Here is an 18,809-nt window from a genome sequence, read left to right on the forward strand (position 1 = left end):
ACTGCATCTGCAGCATCAATTTGAGCAGCTGTTGGCACCACTGTAATGCAGTGAACTGCTAGAAACCTGTACTTCAAGAACAGCTCTGAGCCAGACATCCTGTAGTGTGCATTCCACTGCTATAAACCACTGCCATTTGTGACTTCAGTGGCATCAAAAGACAGCCCACTGGAGGGCAGGATGGAGAGCTGTTGTGTTTTCTGATGAAAGTTGCTTCCACCTCAGTACCAGTAATGGCTGTGTTTTGGTTACAAGGACACCAGTTAAGGACCTGCAACCAACCTGTCTGCATGCTAGATACACTGGATCTACACCCGGAGCTATGGTCCAGGGTGCAATTTCGTATGACAACAGGAGCACTCTCGTGATTATCTCATGCACCCTGACTGCAAATCTGTAGGTACACTCTCTTCATTATCTCATTTGCTGTTACTGCAAATTTGTAAGTCAGTCTGGTGATTTGACCTGTTGTGCTGCCAATCATGAGCAGCATTCCAAGGGGTGTTTTCCAACAGGATAACATTGCCCAAATACTGCTGTTGTAACCCAAAATGCTTTACAGTGTGTCAACATGTTACCTTGGTGCCTTGATATGAGATCTGTCTCCAATCAAGCACATATGGGACATCACCAGACAACAACTCCAGCAAGCACATTTTCATGCTTGCATTCATTATTCTCATGGTTATACTGGTTATTAACGTACCAGCTTTCCACATTTGCAATGGCTTACCTCGTGCTTAGATTAACTTGAGATTTTGCGATTTTAATCACTGAAATATGTTACCTAGATAAATTTATTCCCAAAATTTGATTTCTCTACACTAATCTTTTTTTGGTGTTGTTATTTTTTCCATCAGTTTAATATATTTCAAAATACAAAGGAAATAGTATTTTTAAGATTGAGTAATAAAATTTATTTTGCAACTTTTATCTAACATATGCACAACTGAAATGCAATGCAACAGAGATGGGAAAAGGAGACTGTGTGGGGTCATTTAAAATTAAGCTAGAGTTCTGTGTTATATGTTTATTAATTCCAAGAATTTCCAATGGTGTCATCTTTGTAATTTTCATAATAGTGTTTGTAATGTCACAGTGTATATCAAATGGGTGTTTTCCTGTTAAAAAAAGATGTTCTGCTTGTCTTTCCTAATCTCCAGCTGCTCTCATGTTCTGACAGTCTGACAGACACAGCTCTGCCTGACAGACCAACTTATACTTTTCCATAGTGTTTGCACATGACCTTACACATACAAATCTGTGCGAAAGGGTCAATTGTTTGTGACCTCTTAAATAACTCCTTGGTTGTGTTACTGTTGGTATAGAATTCAGATCTGTATTTGCAAGATTTTAATGTTTTTTGCAAGTTTGTCTTAAATGTTGATAACATGTGCAATAGTGCAACAATTTTGTCATTATTGACTGGCACTTGTTGGTCAGCAAATGAGGTCTTATAATTTTATGCAGTTTCTTTCTTTCTGTTTTTTTCTTTGTAGACTGTTTTCTACCAGGTCAAAGCCACAGTCTTTAGTGAAAGTGATGACTGATTGTCTATAAGTTGTCTGAAAGGCAGGTTCAGTTAATGAAACAGATATTACCCTGTGTCATGCAGCTCATAGTGGTTTGCAGAAAATAATAGGTAATGAGCTTGTACACCATGGAGCAGAACGCTGCATGTTTGTGGCTTTGTAGGTGCTGGGAACTCACAGGGATTACAGTATAGGTAGATGCTATCTTTCTGAAAATGCTACACTAGTGTTTCTTTTCATTAATATCTAAGTTAAGGACCAACAAATTTACAGATGGACCTTCATTGTGAATTCAGGTATATATTGTTGGATATTTTAAATGCTGAAAGAATGTATTTAACTGATTGGTAGTACAACTCCATAAACACAATACATCAACTGCATATCTGATCCAGTATTTTACTCTGCAACTTGGGTGGTTATTTCTGGAAGAAACCTTGTTCAGAACTATTCATGAAACTTTCATATAGTTCAGACATATAGTAAAGACACAATTAAACTTCTGGAAAAGACTGGTTTGTATCAGATCAGCTGCTAATACTGTGAGAATATATATGTTGGTCAATCAGACAGGACTGTGGCAGTTAGGCTGTCTGAACCTGAGAGAAACTGGAGATCAGATAAGACAGATTCAATCTTTGCAAAGTCTGATATATGACATACATGGTGATGTACATATTCTTAAGAAAAGCAAAAATACACTATAACACTATTGTAAATATTTTGAATCAATGTACACTATTTGATAAAAGTATCCTGTGAACATTAATTTAGTTTGCATATCTTCTATGTAATGTTCACATGCAGGTTTTTGCGAGGGTCAGTTTGTATCTGTAGTTCATTTTACATTGTAAATAAGCTCTATGCGAGGTGTCACCCAGCTCAGGCTCTTGTTTACAAGAATATTTATATATTCTGTACAGTCTTAGCATAACTTCCCTAATATGATCCAGCTCTGTATACCATTTTAGTTATTTGGTTTTCTATTTACACTTAGGGATAACTTTGATTAATGGTGAACAAAAATACCATATTTCAGAAAATTATCAAACATTGCTTTCCCAGCACCCTTCCCAAGCCGTGTGTTGTATACAAAGTACCAGCTAACTTCAGCTAAACTGTCAATAAATAGATTAATATATTCATTTTTCTTGTCTCTTATCCATGTAACATAGGCTTAATGCTGGCTGATGTGTTTGACTTAGGCAGCTGATCACATCAGAATGTTAAAATTAAGGGTTTATGGTCAGCTAGTGCACCACTAACAAGTCTGACATCATACATATCTCTAGAAAAATTAACTATAATATTATCCAAGCAGGCATTATTCAGTGTGGATCTGTAGTTTGTACAATGTAAATTTAGGGATCTTACTATATTAAAAAATGTTCTTGTAACATGTTCGTCCTTGTTGGTCATTTCGGTTGTTGAAATCACTACACACAATGACTTTTATCTTATTTTCAAAATTTTCCTCATAAGCAGTTCAAATCTTTCAAAAAATATATTTACATCTCCTCCTGGAGATCTATATAAACTAATGATTATGGTATTTGCAGCACTAAGTCATACACAGGTAAATTCTCCAGCTACTTCAGTATAGTAAGAGCTAACATCTATCTTGGAAAACATTACAGTATCTCTAACAAATATTAGTGCACCTCCATTCTTTCTTTCATGTCTACACATAATATCAGCACAGTAAACTTTGAGGAACAAAACATTACACCTGGTCTTCTGTAATCCAGTGTTCTGATACACATACAAGATCAACATTTTCAATATTACAAAAATGTTCTAATTCTAATAGAGCAAAGTTCTCTTGCATCACCTCCCACCCCCGCCCCTCCCTGCCCCAACCCCTCCACCCAATTTAATGTTAAATTGAGTTTCAGTTATGCATATGTTAGACAACAATAGCAAAATCAACTTCATTAGTCACTTTAAAATGCAATTATTGCCTTAATTTTTTGTTCCAGTCATTAGGTATAGTTTAATTTTCTGGGGGTCTGAAAAAACAAATTTACTTAGAGCTTTTAGACTACAAAAAAGAATCATCCGAGCAATGGTGGGAGCAAAACCAAAGCAACACTGCAAACCTTTATTTGTAAAACTGGATCTAATGAGCATTCCAAGCATATACATCTATGAAACTCTCACTTTCACGAAAAGAAACCCACAACTTTTTGAGGGCAACTTCTCCTTGCACCAATATGAAACTAGACATAGAACGAGCTACATGTTATCTACCCACCGTTTAAAATCATACGAAAAAACCCCATACCATATGGGCATGAAATCTGTAAATAAAATATGGAAAGATATGGATGACCCAAATGTAAAAGGTACCAAAAGAGACCTGGAAAAATATCTGAAAGATAAATGTTACTATAGTGTAGAAGATTTCATGAATGGTAACAATGCATTATAATTGTAATTAAAATACATCTTTGAAGATGTTACACCATGTATATTATTAGTTTATTGTCTATTTTTAGTATTGTTATATATAGTGTAAAACTGACAAGTCACCTATGTCACAATCTTTGATTGTATAAGGCATGTTATGTGATAATAAAAATTGAATTGAATTGAATGCAATATTTTTCTATTTTCCTCTGTAAGTGTGCCATATCTGTATTACTAATATCTCTACAGGTTGCATGTAATTTTATCTGTGGTCAAGGTATTCAGGTATCACACGAGAACATCATTCAGAGCTGAAAATCAGTTTGTGAGTAAATATATCATAGTTGCAGAACATAAAGAACTGTTTCCTTTTCATCAAGTTCTGCCAAGCACAGAAGGATTTTTAGGTAACTTTAAAAAACAAAAAATGGAATCCTAAAAAAATGAAATATTCATGTGCACAAATGTAAACTGAATTCTAGAATATAATTTCAATCATACTTATACTTTTAATTCTAAACCCAGGTGTACTTCTGTCAGGCAACAAAATTATTTATGCACACCTTAATGAGCCACTTAAAAGGAGGATAAAATGGCTACCATGCAGAAAGGTATTCATTTTGTAAGCAACATTAAGGATATTTTATAGATTTTCGGAGAGCCTACCCAGAAACTGATTACATTCACATTGTATCAACACAGCATGGTTTACTGGACTGTTTACAACATTAGGTTATTGTACTGTAGGGAAAAAGGAGACCATGTCCTTTTCAAAGGCACCATATCAGCATTTGCATAGAACAATGTTTAGAAACCACTGAAAACCTAAATCTGGATGGCCAGATTGGGATTTAAACTTCCATTCTCCTGACTGCATGTCCTGTATCTTAACCACTGAGTCACCTCTCTTGTTATTTAAGTGACTGTAGTAAATGTGCCTGTGTCATAGTGCAATGTTTGTATTGGTGGTGGTGTTATTGATGATGGTGATGGTGGTAGTGGTGATGATGATGACGACAACAAAAATAATTATAATAGAAAAGACAAGCTGAAATGGCACCAATGGGGCCACCAAGCTTAACATCCCTATATAATGACTGGAATACCTGCAGTTGTGTCACATGTCTTTATTCTATGAGACAATGTAGTTTTGAATTGTAACTTAAAACATTGTAAAAAATAAATACTGGGATGTTATGTCTCCACCTCTCATCTCTTTCCCAGCAGAATAATAGTGATGAAATTAGATTTGGCCCCATGTCTACCCCCCCCCCCCCCCCCAAAGAGAAGTGCCATCCCCTAAGTGTGTACAGAAAACTTAGGTATGTGAGTAGGTTAAATACGCAACTAAATTAATAATTACCAGCAGCTTGAGTAGTTATATCTACAGCAGAAAAAAAAATCAAAATACTATCATCATTACTACATTACCACAAAAATTATTGAATGTTAATGGAATTAAAGGAAACCTACTGTTCCAAGAAAGGATACTTGGACACCTTTTATTTGTGACACCTGCACAGTGGTTGCCACAAACAAGACAGCAAAAACTTGTGAACAGTGTACTAGATAAGTGGAAATTACATGACTGTATGTAGTCTGTCCTTTCGGACGTGTCACACCCAGTGTTCATATAATTGGCTCGCCTTGATGGGCAATGGATCCTCCACATTCAGTGTGGATGCACAATTAAGTCCAAACTCCTGTGAGAATCTCTAAGTAGCAAGCATGGGACAGGGACAGGGACAGGGACAGTGGATAGGTGGTACTAGATGGGAATGTCGGCATGGCGAGATAGTCCATGCAGTTGTGATAAACACTGTGTCCAGATGGTGCAGTGGTTTATGTGACTGCCTAGTAAGCAGGAGATCCTGGGTTCGAAACTCAATCCGGCACACATTGTTACTCATTACCACTGATGCCGCACAAAGTCCAGATGCAGATGATTTCAATAATCCCGTTCTTACTCCCCTCCCCTTCTTCCCTCCTCCTCCTCCTCCTCCAATTTGCGTAATATGTTTCACACCTGCAGATTCAGCATGGTGTCTGTTGTTTTGGACATGTCCAAAACAATAGACACCACGCATTCATATAATTGATTCGCCTCAGCAGGAAATGGATCCACCGCATTCAGTGTGGATGGACAATTACGTGTGACCTCCTGCGGGGATTGTTAAGTAGTGAGCTTAGAAAACATGGACAGGGACTGTGAATAGGTGGTACTCGGTGGGAATGTGGGTTGCATGGGAGGCGTGCCCAGATAGTCTGTGCAGCTGCGATAAATACTGTGTCCAGGTGGCATATTGGTTAACACAACTGCCTAGTAAGCTGGAGATTTTGGGTTTGAATCACTGTCTGGCACACATTTTTTCGCAGTGCGACATAAACCCCTGATGCAACTGATATTAATAATCCTTTTCCTTTCCTCCCCCCCCCCCTCCCAGTGTGCCAGTTGTCTGTTATGATGGGGTTGGTATATTTTGGAGGAGAGTCCATTCTCATGGGCTCTGAGAACTGTCCAGACAGGTGACACAGTGTGCCTTCTGACTATGTGTATCTACAACTTTTCGAATAAGTCATTTGAGAATTCTCTCCCATTACAACTGTATTGTTATTTTGGAACAATGGTGGCTGTACACTGGGTTACTTGGGGTACTGACCAGAGATTTTGATCATGTGTAGCAAAGTTTGCATCAGATCACAGAGCAGAAGATCAATTGCAAGTTCTTCAGTGTGATAAAGTTGCTTTTTTGTCCCCATTCACCCCCAAAGTTTTCTCCTAAGCAAAACCATGTTTTATTGGTCTGACACTAAAGTTTGATGTGCATATGATGTGCCACTTCAAACCATCTAGATATTTCTGAAACAAAACAGTCTTGATTAAATTCTGAGGAGTGTCTACAGCAAGCATTAACAACCGATCACATGTGTAGGTTGAAAAACAAGATGCAAACTTCAAATGATTGCCGAGAATTTGGAATGCAAATTGTCAAGTGACGGATCATTAAAATGTAACACCCCTTTTTTTTTCAAATCTGTTCAAGGGATATGGGATGTGGGCTGCTGTGGGAAGGTAGTTACAATAATAATTTATTTTGCTGAGGATCAATTGCAATTCTCTTAAAGTTATTTGAAGGTATGAGTCTGTCAATGGCTTTGACATTTTCTTTTGTGGGCACTTGGCCACTTAAATGTGGCCAAGAAATATGATACTCAGTTGAAGAAAGCAGCACTTATTAAAGTCACAGACTGCTCCTTTGGAGTATGCTGAAGAGATTGTGGATAGTGCTGGTGTTGGTCATTGTTTGTTACAATCATAATTAGTAGTGCAGATAGTTGACAGACAGTTGATCTTAAAGAGGACACTATTATATTGGTATAATCTCAAAGTTTTAGATATATGTGTGTGTGCAGGAGGGGGGGGGGGGCAATTATCTTTTGCATCAATTTTAGAAATCTTTTGACCAGCCACTCGGTGGGCAAACAGTTCCTCTGAGTGAGAATCACTGTCAACTTGCATTTTAATTGGAGACTTTAAAGTGCCATAAATCCAGAGCAACCCAGCTGTCCTACAAATGACAGCTAAGGAGGTAGCCTATTGGCTTCGAAGAACTTCTGTGCGAGGTTGAAGTGGTACCGCAACATGGGGAAATACGGACACAGACGGGAACAGTGTATTTCTCCTCTTACATTGGTATCACTGAATGCAAGCTGTTATTTTGCCTGCATGTTTTTCAGTTTACATCTTACATACTGTTAAGCAGATCTGAATATACGTTGTTGCACTAGGAAGTGGAGACTCTGGAGTGTAGCAGTTTTCAGTGCAGTGTACAGTTATTGTTGGTTATCATTAGGTGAATACTTTCATCATTGCACTAGAACAGAAAAAAAGGAGTAAACATAATTGCTTATCATTTACCTATTCAAATGTTAAGAAGGAAATCTGAATGTAGTTTGTTTAAATATCTCACTTGCAGCAATGTCTAGTAAACTATTACAGATATCTACATAGATTGAGGTGAGGAGAGGGGATATCAGACACTGCCTTGGACTTATAAGAGGACACTTGGTGCTCTTCTGAGATGCAATTTAGACTCTCAAAATTTTGATAGATTGGTTGCTTCTATAAGACCAGGAAAACTGTTGTAGAGAAAGATACCAAGCACATTTAACATACCATGTCCAACCTTACAGAATAAAGTCAATAATACAAACCCTGGCATAATTGGAAGGCCTTCTGTCTTAAGCAAAATTGAAGAGAACACACTTGATCGTGGTATTTTAAAGGCTGCATGCTGGCGTTTCTCTTTTACCTTTGATGATGTAAGGTACATGTTGAAAGGATATCTTAAATGTAGGTGAAGTGTCACATCCAATTTCCTGGGAACATTAAATGTCAACATGCTGAAGTGAGTTATGTGATTATGAAATCATATTTGATCACTTATGATGAGATCAATTGGTATGATGATTCTGGGAGAAAGCATGTGATAGAAGGAAAACAAAACAGCCAGAAAGAATCTTAGGTTCTTTTAAGAGTAGTATTTCAGTAAAGGTGGCTGCCTGGGTGTCACGGGATGGAAAAATATTGCCTCCATATGTGCTCCACAGACTGGAGCATTTATGGGATGCCTGGCAAAGAGGAGGTCCAAAGGAAACCCACTAGAACTGCAATAAAAGTGGATGGTTTGATTTGCCAACATTTAGAGATAAGTTTACTGCTATTGTGCTGCCTCCTCTGAAGTCACTGAAGGGGAGAGAGGCATGCCTTTGATTTTGTTGCCACCAAACAGTACCATGTCTTACAATCGTTTGCTGTAGTAATTTTTGAGAACATTTCTCTTTGAGAACAGCAGTTTTTTTTATTACATTAAAATGAACATAAACAGTCATAGCTGCAAGACACTTACTTTTCATTTTAAGGTTACAAGTTTTGATCTGTTTTAGACAATCTTCAGACCTTATACCATGATGGTAGGCCGTGGCAGTGAACAGAGCAGGCGCTATGACTCCATGAACGCTAACAGTCATTAGATGTAAGGCATCTTGAGACTTCCAAAAGCTGCATGGCAGCCAGTGCTTGCCCAATGGAATAAAAGCTCCCTTGGGCCAATATTGAAAGATACGCTTCCCTCACTTTTGAAGGGAACTCCAAAAAATACCAGCAACTGAAGAAAGCAATACAATAAGTGCATACTGTACAGTGAGATTGATTGTGTTGAACTCTGAAAGAGTCCTCAGAAAATTGCCTGATTGAGAAAATTCTCCGAACAATTTTCTGGAAGCCTGGTCTTTGAGCTTTGAAGAGATACTTCTGTAGCATATTGACTGTATTCAGTCAAAAAATACGCCAGAGCAGAAGTAAATTGCAACAGAGCTAGCTGCAGACAGGCAAGAGTGTTATGTATTGCAAAGTAAAACACAGCCAACTTATGTTGCAAAGCAGAGCCAGCTGGGTGCAGTATAGCAACAGTTGATGCTGCAATACCCTAGCAGAAGGATGGAAGCCTTTCCTCATTTGTCACAGAAGTGTTTAGAGTATGTGCCTTAAGCCCTAAATGAACATAGTCTGGAGCATATAAGTACTCAGTCATTAGTGTACTAAATCATTCTCGTTTCAGTATCACAGCCTACACCACAAACCTGTGACACCCAGAGCGACATCCCAAAATGCAGTACAGGGTCCACTGTTTGACCAGCCTGCCCTGAGTCAACTGTTTGACCAGCCTGCCCTGAGTCACAAGGGAGCAGCTCACTCACTGGAGGATGTTCATGGCTGTTGTCAACTGCCCTGCCGTGGTGTCATCATGGTCACAATTAGAGACGTTGCTGACAGTTGCATTCAAGTGACACCACACTCAGTCCCACTCCTTATGCTGCCAACAATGTCAGGCATCTATTGTTTTGCTTGAGAAGTAACTGGATGCTTCCACTAAGCTGTTCCTGATGTACAACAGCTGAGGGCTGGAATAAAGAAATTAACTGAACAAATCGACTGTTGTCCTGACGTCTCATTTCACTCTCCCTTGGTGACAACCTTAGGGTCACTTAACACTTCAGAATGTTCAATGGAGCAAAAAGTAATGCAAATGCCCAATGAAAATGAAAATTAAATCTTGCTCTAGGAAAACCAATTTTGGGCACCAATAGGAGAAATGGAGACAATGCTGAATCAGTGCCTGAGTTGCTGTGAATAGTGATGTTATACCTTCTGATGAAGCAAAGAGCAGAACAGGAAAGCAGTTCTAGAAGTGGAGGCTTTTGTTCTTGTTGATCACCCACATGTGACTGGAAGGAAACAGCTAAATCTTAACAGAAGTGGAAGTCAGATTTCTTCATCCATATCAAGGCAACAAATCTGTGTTTATTTTTCCAGCAATTCCAGATCATAATACTGTAGACAAACACCAAACTGTAGATTGACAACTCCTAGAGAAGGGGAAGTTTTTATTCAGTGAGAACATATTGTAGATTCATGATTTCTGCTATGATTATTAATCACATATTTTCTGTCTGTGGCAAAGTTTTTCTAAACAAGTGTCAAATGTTTTCTCAACACATGTAAAATATTCTTTAATCATGCATAAAATATTTTTAACCATGCATAAAAGAATCTCTAAGCATGCATATTTTTTAAAAAGATAGTTTCTGTCACAAATTATCCCATTAGAGGGAAATATGACTGAACGGAAATTCAATGGGCATATGAAATTACTCCATCATATGGGGTAACAACAGTCAGTTATTTGTTAGGATCTGGTTACTTAAATAATATTTTTGGTCCACGTTCTTCAATCATATTATCCTTGAATGTCATCACAATAAACAAATTTAATATCCTTGGCAAAGCTACCTTTTTATTAAGATTCCATCTGATACTACCTCATCTTATGGTACTGCCTCAGAAACTTCCTAAAGTTAGGTGGTGTTGAGACATCACAAAGAGTGAGTCCTGGAAGTGTAATTGGTAGAGTTCTCCCTTCCGAAGTTGAGGTTTAGCAAACGCATACTTTCAGTTTATGTATGCTTGCAGTCAGAGTTGAAGTAAGTAAACTTACAATAGTCACTGAGTCTTTTAAGGTCAACCATCCATGAACAGTAAGATTACTTATTTAATTCATGGCACTGAAGAAAGTTTAGTCATGGATGGTTGCTAAAACACTCCAACAACATAATCATATGTTTCGTCAAATGGACAGCTCCTGAGGTCAGCAAGTAGATTCATTTTCTGCAAGAGTTGATAAAAATGAATGCTAGATGAGAACAAGAAGGCACAATGTAACTGATAATTAAGAATATGATTTGTCTGAACTGGAGTTTGAGGTGGTGTAGATGCCTCAATTATTGTGGATTTTATGTACCCCTGTTGATATAGCCTGCATCACTGTTTCATTAATTTAGGTGTGTACATGGACTGCACAGTAGCCACTCTTCTTTATGTTCTACTTCCAACACTGGTGTCTGCCAGTAAACAATGCCAATCCAGTGACATTGTGTGGATCCTAACCAGCGGTTCCTGTTTATTAACATATCTCACAGAGTACAAGGACTCAATTTTCCTCCTTCCATGCCAGCAGCCACCAACACCACTTACCTAAGAAACACACTGAATGTGTGAGTCAAGTATCATATGCTGTTATTCATCATGATCAATGTTGAAATCTAAGACCAATTATGTGTTTAAGGGCTTAAACATATTATCATAATGGATGTAAAAAAAGTAACTCCATGACCAGACTCAGAGGTCCATACAATGCTAACTGGCTGCTGTTTCATGCTCTTTCTTATGGTGTCACTTGTTGTGGTGTGGATGAAAGGGAAGGGGGGGGGGGGTTGGAGAGGGAAAGGAGAGATGGGGTTGCCACTCTACTCACCCAGACATTGTCAGCTTTGCACATCTCGGCATCACTATTTCTCATTCAAATAGCTTCTAAATTGGCCTCATGAAGCTCAGAGCATCCCATTGTAGTCATCTCACCAAGGATAAATCCTTAACAGAACTGGAAATTAAACCCAGGTCCTCCACATGGTAATCAAACATGCTAACTGGTCAGCTATGGAGGACGAGTATACTAGTTATTCTCCTGGAAGCTATTGAGACTGATAAATCATGTTTCCTGACTATGGTGGTATTAATGTTTATGAACCTGCAGCTTACAATACTTAAAATAAATACTTACTTTGTAAGGAGTATGGTGAGCAAGCATTTGATACTTCTAATAAGATGTAGTGTAGTATACAAAACTAACACATAAAGGAATCAAATGCCAATGTTGTTGTGTCATATACATGAAAATTTGTAGAACTGGCAGAAGTCTGACATGGCATGTAAAATTACAGGACAAAAATATTCTGTTAATGCAGTTTATTTTGTGTCACTACTTACAGTACACTTATAATGTATGCAGTCACTCCAGTAAGAAGAAGCAGAGAATTTTTTTCTGATGACACAAGGAACACCATTAACTAGGGCACATCCAGCTCCAATTACACAGCCTGCAGTATGATACAGGGGCAGAGGAGTGTAGAAGATATCATCATCTCTCAGGTCTAGCATACTTCGAGTTGCTGCTCCAACCAACAAAAACCTAAAAAATGTACACAAAGGTAATATAATAATAAACTCTATGCACAGAACTGCAGATACCCATGAAATGAATGAACGAATACATTTGTATTCTCAAAACATACAAAAATGGGCATCAACTGATGAAGTTGCTATGATCCACAGCTTGAATTATCATATAGTAACTGTTTTAAATTACAGCTTTGCTCTTAAGAAAGGAAGTGTGTGGCCACACTAAGGGTTCCACATGCTAACAAGAGAACTAACAGGAATCTGCTTAATTTCAGTTACATAAAAAAATCATACAAATCTAAAGGATTTCAATTCAAATAAACAACTAGGGATTACAGTTACAAATAAATTAAACTGGAATGATCACATAGATAATGTTGTGAGGAGAGCGAACCGAAGACTGCATTTTATTGGGAGAATGCTTAGAAGCTGCAACAAGTCTATTAAAGAAACTACATATACTACACTAGTCCCCAAGCTCTTATGAAGTGTTGCTGTGTGTTACGGGATCTGCATCAGATAGGACTGATGGAGAACTTCAAAAAAGTTCAAAGAAAGGCAACTTATTTTGAGTTATTGCAAAACAGGGGAGATGGTGTAACAGATATAATACGCAATTTGGAATGTCAGTCATTAAAATGAAGGCATTTCTCATTTCCCCAGGAGCTTTCATGAAATTTTGATCACCAACTTTCTCCTTTGAATGTGAAAATATGTTGTTAGCACACACTTACATAGGTAGAAATGATCATCATAATAAACCTAGATAATTCAGAGCACACATGGAAGGATTTAAGCATTCATTTTCCCAGAGTGCTACTGGAGACTGCAACAACAGGGAAATAGCTTGGTGGCAGTTTGGTAAACCCTCTACCCAGGTGCTTAACTGTGAAGTGCATAGTAGTCATGCAGCTGTAGATGTAGATATACATGTAAAGATAGTAACGGTATTAATATGAATGAAAACAATAAAGAAGATGAGATAGACAAATTAAGGAATAATAAACAGTAAACTCATTCACAACAACAACAAAACAAAGAGAAGAGGAAATGCTAAATATACAGGATGACACAAACTCCGTTAATATTTGAAAATGAACTAGTTCATGGAATAATGTAGGTAGAGTGGTAAATATTGACACACAAGACTGAAATAACATAGGTTTTTTTTGTAACCAAAAACAACTGGAAAAACTGGTCAACAGATGGTGCTGAACAGCAACACGTCAGTGACACTGCATGACAATATGTATAAAGGAAGTTGGATCATCCCTAGCCTGACTGATAAACACCTGCTGGTTAGTACAACTTTTATGCCGGATGGTACTCCACCCCATATTGCTACTCCTGTAAAAGATCTCTTGTGCACATTGTTTAGTGAGGATCATGTGCTGAGCCCCCACATCCATCATGCTTAGCCTCCCATGACTCCAGACGTCAATCCGTGTGATTATTGGCTGTGGGATCACAAATCCACCACAATCATCCGACCTCATTATGGATGCTAAAAGACAATACCTGATGGTGATTTATCATTACACCTACTGATATGCTGTACACTGTTGTCAACAAGATTGGCTCTCAAGTACAGGTATTGTTGATGAATGACACCTGAGATGTTGATCATTTGTTATAAAGACATCATCTTTGCTAAAAGTCAATTGTTATGCTGATTATTGCTTTTGTATCACATGAAGTGCCATCTTTTGGATATTTTGTGCACTTCTTTTGGCTTCAACAACACTCAATGTCATTTCAAGCATATGTATCAAGATTTTACTTGTCTACCTACATTTTTCCAGAAAGTATTGAATTTTCAAATGTTAACAAACTTTTTGGTCTCTCTGTAACAATGATAAATTAACAGCTGTTCACCAAATGTTCAGTAACTACCAAATAAAATGCAATGGCTAGAGGTTGAGCTGGAGAGTATAGACAGCTCTGTTTGCATTACAGAATATTGGTGGAAAGAAACAGAAATTAATAATATAGTCTTAAAGTCTTACAATTAGCATGTGCTTACAGTAAAACATCTGTGAAATGTGGAGGTGGTTGTATTTACGTGAAATGAAATCATACATTTAATGTCAGAAGTAATCTATGTACAATCATGAAGAGAAGTATTTTGAGTTGGCAGCAATAGAATTAAGAGACCAACATAAGCACACAAAATTGACTTTTTATGTTCATACTGATCTCCTAGTACAGATATGAATATCTTTTTGTTAAACTAAATCAAGTTCTTGATATGATATCCACTCCAAAAGGGAATATCCTCATATGGAGACCTAAATGTAAACAAACATAATCCTGATGCTACCTGTACCTTATTCTTAAGCATTAAAGTTACAGTTTAATGTCAACGCTTAACAGTGCAACAAGAATAACATACCAGTCAATGACAGCTACTGGTTATGTGTTAACAGATTTAGACAAAGAATATTGTAGTGTGGTTTTAGTGGATCTAGTACTATCTGACTGCTTCAGTCAAATTGCAAATATAAAAGTGGTTACAGTAAAACAAAACAAAAAATGCATGTCTATAGATGAATATTTGATAAACCGAAAGAAACCAGTTTGTCACACAAACATCAGGTAAAACATGGGAAGTAGTGTACGCAGAGGTATGTGCAAATGAAAAATTCAAAAATTTCATGACATTCAAACTAAATTTGAACAGACTTTTTCTAAGGTGTCATGCACATTGTTAACAGTGGGACAAAAACTGGTGACAAAAGAAACCAGTTTGTCACACAAACATCAGGTAAAACATGGGAAGTAGTGTACGCAGAGGTATGTGCAAATGAAAAATTCAAAAATTTCATGACATTCAAACTAAATTTGAACAGACTTTTTCTAAGGTGTTATGCACATTGTTAACAGTGGGACAAAAACTGGTGACAAAAGATATCAAAAAATCATCCCAAACACTGAGGCACCTCAGTTCCATTAAAACCAGCCACTCTAATCTAGCTTTCTCACACTTTTATAAACAGTATAGGCAAACATACAAGAAAGTGCTGCTTGCAGCAAAGAGAGCTCATGATTCTGAACCGATACTGCTAAAAAAATAAAGCAGTTGGAAGATTATAAAACACAAAATATGTACCAGAAAGATGACTCAATCAAAAATAAAAATTAAAGTCAAAACATCAAATAAAAATTCCACAAGATACAGCAAACTGTATAAATAAGTACTTTACCGGTATAGGAATATAACTACAGCAAAGATTCCAAACAGCCCCTTATGTCATAAAGCTAAATAAATGTGTAGCCCATTCAGTGCTATTATGCCAACCACAAAGGAGGAAGTCTATAAAGCAGTTTTTGCAGACTGCAAAATAAACTTTCAACAGGTTTGGACAAAGTACAACATATCTGTTTAAGGACTGTAGTGAGCCTAACATTACCATTACGTGATATTATAAATCAGTCATTCAAACAGAGTATGGCAAATTGCTGCCTCCCTTCAAAAATGATATAGACATAGAAAATAATAAGCCACTACTCTCAAACTTTTCAAAAATAATAGAAACTACATCTACATCCACATGCATACTCTGTAAACCACCATGCGACACATGGCAGAGGGTATCCCCCATTTTACCAGTTATTAGGGTTTCTTCCCACTGCATTCACACATGGAGCATGGGAAGAATGATTGTCTGAATGCCTCTGTGCATGCAGTAATTATTCTATTCTTATCCTCACAATCCCTATGTAGAGGGTTTTAGTATACACCTAGAGTCATCACTTGAAACAGGTTCTTCAAACTTAGTCAACAGACTTTCTGGGGACAGTTTCTGTCTATCTTGAAGAGCTTTCCAGTTCAGTTTCTCAATTATCTCTGTGACACTCTCCCACAGATCAAACGAACTTGTGACTATTCATGCTGCCCTCATCTGTATATGTTCAATATCCCCTGTTAGTCCTATCTGGTATGAGTACCACACACTTGAGCAATATTCCAGAACTGGTCACACAAATGATTTGTAAGCACCTCCTATGTAAACTGACTGCAGGTCACCAGTATTCTGCCAATAAACCAAAGTCTACCCCCTGCTTTACCCACAACTGAACCTATATAATCATTCCTCTTCATATCCCTTCAAAGTGCGACACCCAGGTATTTGTATGAGTTGGCATTCCAACAGTGACTCATTGATATTATAGCCATAGGAAACTACAATATTTTTCATTTGTTGAAGTGCATAATTTTACATTTCTGAACATTTAAAGCAAGTTCCCACTTTGAAATTTTATCAAGATTTGAAAATATTTGTGCAGCTTCTTTCAGACAGTACTTAATCATAGATAACTGCATCATTTGCAAAAAGTCTGAGGTTACTATTAATATTGTGTACGAGGTCACTAATGTACAACATGAACAGCAAGGGTCCCAACACACTTCCCTGTAGCACACCTGAAGTTACTCCTACATCTGATGAGGACTCTCCACCCAAGATAACATGCTGCATCCTCCCTGCTAAAAAGTCCACTATTATGAAAAATAGACTTATGAACTATTTAAATAGTTACAATTTCCTTTCCAATGACCAGTTTGTGTACCAATCAGGGAACAGCACTGAATCAGCAACTGTATAATTTACAGAACATATCTTGGAAGCTTTAATCAAATGAAATTACATATTTCCAGAGACCTTTCAAGTCTCAAACATCTACAGTGTCCATATGCAGACTGAAACAATGAATGAAAATTTGTACCAAAGCTAGGATTCAAACCCAGATCTCCTGCTCCCTAGGCAGATGCACTCATCACTATGCCACCCCCACACAGTGGCTTCGCACGGCTTCACAGACTACCTTAGCACATCTCCCTCCTGAATCCAAACTGCCATTAATGCCTCAGCCCACTTTGGTATTCCTCCTAAACTGTAATAGCATAGATGATTGAGACTTGAAAACGTCTCTGGAACCATATAGTTTCATTTTGTGAAAGCATCTATGCCTGGGTTTTAGGCAGTATTCCCCACTTCATTTGATGCTGAGGTGCTATTACAAGATAGTTGGAGAGCCTCTGCACTGCTGTTTGAATTTATGGGGAACACTAAGTTGGCTGAAGTACGAATGAAAGTTTGGATTGAGGAGGAAGGCATGTTACGGTAGTCTTTGCAATTGTGCAAAGTCACTGTACCAGGGTGAAGCAGTGGTCAGCGCATCTGTCTAGTGAGAAGGAGACCCGGGTTCAATCCCGGCACTGGTATAAATTTTTATTTGGCACTTCAGTCTGCACATTTACACCATAGATGTCCTAGAAGCACTGCATAAAGGGAACTATACAACAGATTTATTCCTCTAACTGAAGCATTCGATACGGCTGGCCACAAAATAGTGTTAAATAAGCTAGAGTAACTGGGAATAAGGAGGGGGAGGGGGTGGAAAAGTGGTTGCAGTCATATCTATAAAATAGAGTATAGCTGAATGAAGTTACACATACATCAAGTAGCTCTAAATATATTGAAAAAACATACTTCTCACTCTAAATATATAAATACAAGTGTACTGCAGGACAGTGTGCTAGGTACAGCACTTTTGCTAATTTACTTTGATCTCCCACACAGCATCAAGCTACAGCAGATAATATTGCCTGCAGATAACTTATGTACTGAGACCTGAGTTTCTCCTGGCGTATACAACTTTCGAATAACTTCCGGGAATTCAACCAGGTAACACTTTCAGCGACCGCCGATATTTCGGCGGGAGAACACCCCGCCCTTTTCAAGGCAAACTGCAACGGACAGGCGGCGTACATGCAAATTTAATACCTTGGTTCTTGGACAGAAGCAGGAAAGATAACACACACACACACACACACACACACACACACACACACACACACACACACACACACACACTGAACACTAGTGCCACCAAAGTCAGAGCTATCAATAGTGAGACTACGAATTCGCAGGTGAGGCAGCATTGACTCTGTTCCTCTGTTTTTTGACAAGGGAGAGAGCCGGATTCCAAACAGAGTTTAAACAGAAACCTCCATCGCTGTTAACGAGGTTGCTCGCTAATTTAATCTCAACTGCCTCCCTAATGACACTGTCCCAATAGCTGGACGTGCATGCCAATATCTCGGTGTTATTATATAACATGGGGTGACCAGTATCCAAGCAATGTTCGGCAATAGCAGATCCATTTGGCTGCTGTAATCGTGTGTGCCGTTTATGCTCAGTACATCTGTCCTCCACGGTCCTGATAGTTTGACCAATATATGCCATGCCGCAGCTACAAGGAATACGATATACACCCGCCTTACGCAG

General features: G+C 38.0%; 1 protein-coding gene across 1 annotated transcript in view; it reads right to left on the minus strand.

Moving 5' to 3' along the window:
• Positions 1 to 18,809, minus strand: part of LOC126258437 (long-chain fatty acid transport protein 4-like) — a 318,264-nt gene that overhangs the window by 46,638 nt on the left and 252,817 nt on the right. Inside the window, exon 5 of the mRNA XM_049955644.1 lies at positions 12,328 to 12,529. Within this exon, the coding sequence (XP_049811601.1) occupies positions 12,328 to 12,529 (202 nt within the window). The remainder of the gene's footprint in view (positions 1 to 12,327; positions 12,530 to 18,809) is intronic.

The sequence above is a fragment of the Schistocerca nitens genome, chromosome 1 (assembly GCF_023898315.1).
Source record: "Schistocerca nitens isolate TAMUIC-IGC-003100 chromosome 1, iqSchNite1.1, whole genome shotgun sequence".
Taxonomy (NCBI): Eukaryota; Metazoa; Arthropoda; class Insecta; order Orthoptera; family Acrididae; genus Schistocerca; species Schistocerca nitens.